The sequence below is a fragment of the Girardinichthys multiradiatus genome, chromosome 24 (genome assembly GCF_021462225.1).
Source record: "Girardinichthys multiradiatus isolate DD_20200921_A chromosome 24, DD_fGirMul_XY1, whole genome shotgun sequence".
Lineage (NCBI taxonomy): Eukaryota > Metazoa > Chordata > Actinopteri > Cyprinodontiformes > Goodeidae > Girardinichthys > Girardinichthys multiradiatus.
In genome coordinates this window covers 19,552,559-19,560,780 of record NC_061816.1, presented here as the reverse complement: position 1 = coordinate 19,560,780, position 8,222 = coordinate 19,552,559, and the positions used below count along the sequence as shown (strand labels likewise).

The 8,222-nt window shown below is 38.0% G+C and overlaps 1 protein-coding gene across 1 annotated transcript; it reads left to right on the top strand.

Annotated features, from left to right (window-relative positions):
- Window positions 1-269: 269 nt before the first annotated feature.
- On the top strand, window positions 270-8,116 carry LOC124861656 (cytochrome P450 20A1). The gene is made up of 13 exons (XM_047355542.1): window positions 270-452; window positions 904-953; window positions 2,269-2,435; window positions 2,516-2,661; window positions 2,739-2,906; window positions 2,992-3,070; window positions 5,397-5,509; window positions 5,580-5,634; window positions 5,745-5,865; window positions 5,981-6,092; window positions 6,178-6,242; window positions 6,950-7,039; window positions 7,119-8,116. The coding sequence occupies exons 1-13, from the start codon at window positions 381-383 to the stop codon at window positions 7,270-7,272; spliced, it is 1,392 nt and encodes a 463-aa protein (XP_047211498.1). The 5' UTR covers window positions 270-380; the 3' UTR covers window positions 7,273-8,116.
- Window positions 8,117-8,222: the final 106 nt, after the last annotated feature.

The following is an 8,222-nucleotide window of genomic DNA, read 5'->3' as shown; positions in this document are numbered from 1 at the left end:
GCAGAAAATCCATGTCACGTTCTGATGGGGGATCAAATTCTTATTTCACTCAAAGACATTAAAATTTGTAAGATTGAAGAGTTACTTTTTAGGTGAAAATGTTTTCATTTATTTAAAGAAAAAACATTTCTAATGGGTTTTCACTTATTTTATTATTAGTTATATGCTAAATGAAACTGAGGGGCTATGAGCAGTTTAAGTGTCACTGGGAAAAAAAGAAACCCGTAAAATTACACGACCTCACGCAGGGAATCGATTACTTTTGTCTGCTTGCTGTAGCTAGGCGGTGTAGTGGCACACAGAGAAGCTATGATGACGTGGTAACTGTCAACATCATACGCAAAAAAATCAATCAAACAAGAAAACTTAACAACGCAGTGATGTTGGACTTTGCAATCTTCGCTGTCACGTTTGTCATCATTTTGGTCGGGGCTGTTCTCTATTTGTACCCAGTAAGTCCCCGATAGCTCAAAGTCAGTTAGCTGTTAGCAGGGTGCTGCCGTCAGGTCAGATTTCAAACGCAAAACACTCGATTTTAAAACATCTACGCCTTTTTGCAAATCGCGACGGCTATTACGTAAACACTTTTACAAATACAGACATGTTGAGATGTTATCTAACAATCGGTATTCATTTTATGTAACTGTCAGAAGATGTTTAAAAAGCCAGTTTTTAGGAGTTCAAATCTGCTCCAACAAGGTAAAACACGGGTAGAAAGCAAAATATTAATGCTTGAAGGTGTATAATTTGTTCGCTGATTTTTAGCAAGCAGGAATATCTTTTTGCTCAGTCAATTTTCTTGTCCTAAAACGCTCCTAAAGGAGAGATTAGAAGCTAAAAATAGCGACACTTCCATGTGAATCACCATGCTAAATGCACTTAATGCTTCTAATGATTTTACAGTCTTCCAGAAGGGCCTCAGGTATCCCAGGTCTCTACCCCACAGATGAGAAGTAAGTTATCATATCTGCTTTTATACTTCCAGCTTGTGATAACTTTTATACCCTGGGGACAGAAAGCCATGTAACTTTCTGTGCATGCCATACTTTCACCAGAACCCTCCAGACATATTGGCACCCTTTGCTGTAAGCCTCAATGACATTTCAGTTTCAGTTTTCTGGCAGAGACCACAAACGTTTTATTCAATAAGTCCTTTTATTTAAAAAAACTCTGCAACGTGGACTGATTTAGTAGGGCTCACAGGGCATTTGGAAAAGAAACAGGCCCACTACATTGCAGATCCTCCATACTTAACAGTGGGCATCCTTTAGTTCATGCCAGAACCATCTGGAATAAGGTGTTCAAGAGCCCAATCTTAATCTAATCAGAGCACAGCACACAAATCTGTTATAGGTTCTAGTAGAGTTTAGCTAACTCCACAATGTTTACATTTGTGATGGTAGGACTCAAAGTCTTTTTAGCCTTGCAGCCATTTGGCATGCAGGAAGTCTGAATGGTTGTTATGTAGACTTGGTGACATCAAGATGCCAATCTCTTCTGCTGTCTTCTCTTCAGCTCACTGCACAGTTTTTCTACAGGACTTAGGATTGGGGACTGAGATAGTTCTGTGTTGATTTAGCCATATGTTTAAGATCATTATTCTGTTAGAAGACTCTGTAATTACATATTTTCAGTTGTCTGGAAATGGTTGCCAGATGTTTATTTAAAATGTCCTGGTATTTTAAACACTACTTGATGCTATGCTTGTTAGAGTAACAAGACTTCAAGGACCTTTTTTGAAGAGAAACAGGCCCACAGCATCACAGATCCACCATTGTACTTAACAATGGCAGCAAAGTGTTTTTCCACTATTATGTATAAAAAGAAAAATAAATAAATAAAAAAAATCACTGAGAGCAAAGTGTACCTGAGTCAAATTCCTTGTTTGTCTGTAAAAAATTGTCAATAAGCCTGATTCTGATTTTTCACAAATTGAACCTTTGTTTCATACCAAACTCACCTAGAGTGTTTGGTATAAAACAAAGGTTCAATTTCTGAAAAAAAAAAAAATATATATATATATATATATAATTTCCTGAATTGTATGTTTCTTGTCTTTCTGATTTTGATAAATAGCAATATAATCATATTTATACCCAAAATAAACAGCAAGTCATGGATAACTACTTAATTTTCTTTTTTAATATTTACAAAAATTGTTTATTTTAATTTGATTTATAGTAATTTTCAGAGTTGCTGATAATTCTGAAGGGAGTTGCATAAACAGAAAAGTGTGAATTTGTAGATGTTGTTTTGCTGCTTCTTCAGGGATGGAAACCTGCAGGACATCATCAACAAAGGCAGCCTGCATGAGTTCCTCGTTAACCTGCATCAGGAGTTTGGACCCGTGGCATCCTTCTGGTTTGGCAGGCGACCAGTGGTCAGTCTGGGCTCTGTGAACCAGCTCCAGCAGCATATCAACCCCAATCATACCAGTAAGGACATCAGTCTGTAACTGAAAGTCTATGTTCATATAAATACCTAAACTCTTCACATTTCTCTTTCTGTTTTCCAGCTGACTCCTTTGAGACCATGTTGAAGTCGCTACTCGGATACCCGCCTGGGATGGGAGGTGGGCCCAATGAGTCAGTGGTTAGAAAGAAATTATATGAGGGGGCCATCAACATCGGCCTTAAGAACAACTTCCCAGTCATGCTCAAGGTTTGTAAAGAGCACGTTAAATGAGGTCTGCCTAGTGTGCATTAAAGGTTACCCACTGGCCTGGAATTTTTGTCTAGGTGACAGAGGAGCTTGTGGGAAAGTGGAAGTCATTTCCAGAGGCTCAGCACATTCCCCTGTGTGCCCACCTACTAGGTCTGGCCCTAAAGACAGTCACTCAGCTGGGTCTGGGCGAGCGCTTCAAAGACGACGCTGAAATAATCTCCTTCCGCAAGAACCACGACGCGGTGAGAAGTTTTGGGATTTGACTGGGTTTTCTTTTGTTTGTTTAAGGCATCTGAATGAAATACGTTTTTGTTCTGATCCTACCAGATCTGGTCCGAAATTGGAAAGGGCTACATGGACGGTTCCCTGGAGAAGAGCTCCAGTAGAAAAACACATTATGAGAAGGGTAAGTCAGAGCACTACACTTACCTTGGTGTAAGTTCTCTGGATATACTTTCTGTCTTTGTGTAGACTCTGTTGCTGTGTTTTGACAAGCCTCTTGATAGACCCCCTTGTACAAAAATCAGGGAGGCATTTTGAAGTCTCAATATAAGGTCTGAGGCTCCATGATTGTCCCATTTCTTCCTTTTTTAATTTGCTACTTTTCCACAGCTTTGGAAAATTGAACAAAATGAAAAACAAATAAAACACACGGCTTGATGGTTCACAGAGAGTTGTTCTTTACCTAAGGATTTTAGCTATTTGAAACATTTTCCTCTTTTCACATGATCACAGTTTACATTTTTTGTTAGATTTTACCACTGAATGTTTAGCTTAACCTGTGATGATGTAACATACCCAAGATTTTGTGAAAAATTCTGAAAACTTTCAATTCAGATGGCTGTCATGCCTAAAATTTCACCTTCAGATGTGCAATTTACACATCAAAACATAGGCATTTCTGTCTCTTTTCGCCCAGTGTCTCCACCATTGCTATATGACTTACTGTCAGATCACCCAAACTCTAGTTTTCTCCCATTCTATATTAATGCCAAAGTTTTCTGTCAAAACTAGAGGTAGATTGGTCTCTTTAAACAGACAAAAACTGAATTTTTTGGGTACGAGAAGGTTCTATCAGTGATTCAATCATTTTCATGATTTGGCTTATAGTGTTTGTTCAGTGACTGGTGGTAAAATTCTTGCATGTGATTCTGTTTAACTGTTTGAAATGGGAGAAATTTCCAGAAAAGGTGGGAATCACCATGGCAGCCATGTTGCTGTGTATTTTCTTAAGCTTTGGTTTTACATTAGTCAAGAGATTCACTTTTTGTTGGTTAATCCATCATCAAAGTAAGTTCAAAATTCTTAATAGACTTAATGGACCAGGAATTTTCATACTACTTACAGTTTTTGTAGAGTTTCTGTTTTAGGCTTTGATTCTTGTTTGTTTGAATGACCAATTAAAAACTGTAATGTGGGCTCCGCCTCCAACCTGTTCCCTAGAAAAGGCGGGAATCACCATAGCAAACAGTGACTCTAAGTTTCTGATTCTTATGTTATATTCAGCTGGTTCCTTCTCTTACATTAATTTATCAAAGTAAATTCAAAGTATTTTAGAGCTAGCTGAAAGGGGTTAATGTATTTGAGATTTGTGTGTTGTAGCTCCAAAGTCCAAGATGTTATCTGTTTCACCCAGAAAAAATGTCATAACTGTTAGATAGCTGTATGTTTTATGGACAAAAGATGAAAACATAAGAGTTAAATGATCCACTGGAATTTTAGAATCTCATTCACATTAGTGTCAATCCAGATATGCATGTAGGGGTGCTTTGGGGACATCTAGTGACAGAGTTGTGAACTACAACCCTGTTCGTTCCCGCTATCTTCATCTTCAAAGCTTGAAGCAGAAGCTGTATTGTCCCTTTTAAAAATGCAAACTACAGAATTTAGAAGCAAGATTTGATCTGTTAGTTTCTTCTAGTTTTTGAAGACAATTTGCCCTTCAATAACTCTTTGCTGATTTAGTTCATTGGATTTTTTCCTTACACTTGGACTTATTAGAATTTGGGACTTTTCTTGGCTTTAACCTTAAAGGGGACATTTATTGCTTTTAAATCCTTCCCTTTCACCCTTGAATCATTCAGTTGTGGTGTGTATAAAGTGGAACTGCAATGTATTGGTCTAAATTCCCTATTGTAGCTCCACAGCTTTCCCTTTACCCCTGTTCTGAGGTGCATCTGACAGCAACTTCTTTTGGTGATGCTACTGAGGCACACCCGCCTCCCTTGAGGTCAAGGAGCGCTCCTCATTAACCCCTTCGGCCATTTTTGTAGTTTGATAATAATTATCTAGCAGTGCAGAAACGAGACAAAAACAGCAAAAACAATGCCAAACTTTTTATGTAATAATACTATTCAAAACACGCAGTACAGTTTTGTCCTCAAAGAGCTAATAGCAGCACACAGAAATTACCTAAGCAGAAGGGACGATGCTAGTGCTATCAAAACAATGACCAGGACGTCATATCAACACACAATAAATTCATGTCTAAAATAAAGTTTGTTACAATAACATAACAGTTCATAAACATGTCATGTGGATAGAGAAAACCGAAAGGACTCAAAAATATGACCCAAGAAGAATATAAAGATATCCCGCAACACCTGGAGAGACTAAATTCAACTTTTCTGCACTCCTACAGACTTCAAGAATACAACAAAATGTATTTAAAGGCTAAAAAAGTTGATTTTGCATGATATGTCTTCTTTAATTGGGTTTTTATCTTTGGTCAGCATTGTCAGAGATGGAATCCATGCTGCTGTCAGTGGTGAAGGAGAGGAGAGACCAGAGAAAGCAGACGGCGTTCGTGGACGCTCTTCTTCAGTCCAGTCTCACAGAGCGACAGGTGAAGTCTTGTTTAAATACCTCAGAACTACTGAAGGACTCTATGAAATAGATTTTCTTCTGTGTTTTAGGTCATGGAGGACTGCATGGTTTTCACTCTGGCTGGATGTGTCATCACTGCAAACTGTAAGTGACGAGTCTGAAAGTAAACCCGTAGCAGAAATAAATGATCTGCCTGGTAAATGTGAATCATTTTCTTCTCCCTGATTCTAAAATGAAAAATGCTGTTTTGGCAGTGTGCATCTGGGCCCTTCACTTTCTGTCCACATCCAAGGAAGTCCAGGAAAAGCTGCACCAGGAACTACAAGATGTTTTGGGTTCTGATCCAGTTTCCCTAGACAAGATTCCTCAGCTCAGGTGAGATCCACCCAGCCTGATCCGCATTTAATTTCAGGAAACATAATCATCCTTCATATTAGGCAGCTTAAAAGAAACGGCTGAGGAGTTGAAATGTATCTCTGTCTTTGGAAAGATACTGCCAGCAGGTTCTGAATGAGACAGTAAGGACGGCCAAGCTGACCCCCATAGCTGCTCGGCTTCAGGAAGTGGAGGGAAAAGTCGATCAACATGTGATCCCTAAAGAGGTATCAGCTTTCCTGAGGTGTCTAGCTTGTGGCTTCTATGGAATAGGAGGAAATAACACTAACTTTGCATGTATTTATGTTTCAGACTTTGGTAATCTATGCCCTGGGAGTGGTTCTTCAAGATGCTGACACATGGAGCGCCCCCTACAGGTTTACCTTCAGTTATTGAAGGAACTAAAATATCTATGATACTTAATATGGAAAAACTAAGTACACCTTTGCTGCTTCCATGTGATCACCTCTTTAATAGCAGGAGTTATTATTGTTGGGCTGGAGAATGTTAACACAATGTAACACAAAGCAGAAAGACATCAGCAATGACCTTAAAGAGGCAACTCTTGATCTTCGTCAATCTGATCAAGATTCAGGGACAATCTCCACATTAGTCAAAGTCCATGATTTTACAGATGAAAAGATTCACAAATGGAAAAGTTTTAGGAAACCTAAGAGAGCTGTGGAGAAATAAATGTGTTCAAACCCTAATGAACTGAAGCAACACTGTAAAAACGAGTAGGTCACAATTCCTTCACAGTGACGTGGGTGAAGGTCAGATTGAAAACCAACTACTGAGAGTTAATTCTTCTTCAGGTGGTTCTACACGCTGTTGGTTTATGGTGTGCACTTAGTTTTTTTCAGACTGTATTTAACAGGCAGATTTTCTGTGGGCATTATTGTTTACTCACTGCTCGAGGTGTGCCCCATGGGATCATAATGGGACAACTTCTTTTTCAAAGGTGTTTTTGTAAGCTTTTGAATCCTAAAGTGTACTTTGTTTTTTCTATTGACAGTATATAGAAATTAGCTTCACATAGGAGGTAAAATTATTCGAATTAAAAATGTTTCCTTATATTTATTAGGTTTGATCCAGATCGATTTGAGGAAGATTCGGCAAGGAAGAGCTTCTGCCTGCTTGGCTTCTCAGGGAATCAAACATGCCCAGAACTTAGGTAATGACGCATTTTTAATTTCTGCTTGGGCTTTTATTCGAAGGATGTAGTGTAAATAGCTAAACTGGTTTCTTGTTAGGTTCGCCTACACTGTAGCTACAGTCCTGCTCAGCACATTGGTTCGACAGCTGAAGCTTAACCAGCTGAAGAATCAAGTGGCAGAAGTCCGATCTGAGCTGGTGTCCACACCCAAGGATGAGACCTGGATCACTGTCAACCATAGAAAAAGCTGAACACAGTCTGCAGAGCCCAGCAACTGAAGCATCCTGTTTTAAGAAAGTAATCAATTTGATTGAGCATTTACCAGCAAAGTATTACAGTGGTGATTTAAAATGAAGCTCTTAATTGAACCAGTTTTAAGGCATGGAGTCTTTCAGCACATTTCTACCTTGCAGCCAAATACATTTCCACTTCGTTGTGAAGAAAAAGACGACAAGAGCTAGACAAAAGTTGATTTAAAGGAGTACACTGTAACAAACACTGCCATCTAGTGGTTATGTTCCAAATAACAAGAAGGTAATGATTAAAAGCTATTCAAATCTGTTCTTGACCAAGAAATTATATCTTTATTAATAATGACCTAAATCATCTATGAAGGAGAAAATTGGTAACGTTTTTCAGCTCTTCTTGTTTCTGCATCCACAGATTGATCCACTATATTTCTTCATTGCCTGTTGAACCGTACTCTCATTTTATGTGCCTTTTCTGTGGCAGAAAAATGACTTTCCGCTCTTGTCCTGTTTTAGAAATAGATATATTTAAACTTTCTGAAAAAATAGGAAATAAATACTTTTTTTTAAAACAACAGAAACTAGCTGAAATGTCTTTTTTAATGCAACTATTTTTTTTTTCAGATGTTTATTGTATTGGTAATCTTAATTTTCATTGCTGTTTCAAGCCAAATATTTGGGAGCCTTACAGCATTTGGACATTTCATTCCACTTTTTTAATGCCTCTTGTACAAGAAACTTGTACAGAAAATTGTGTTTTGTTTTTTTTAACTTTACAAAGTTTTTGTCGGTGAAGGGGTTTGCAAATCTTTTTGATGTACCCTCTAAATAAATGTACATGACTCCATCTACTTGCTGTTTTATTGTTATGACCTTAAAAAACATATTAGATCAACTGAATCATAAGTTCTTTATGATTCAACCTTATAAACTGGTATTTGGACGTCATGTGC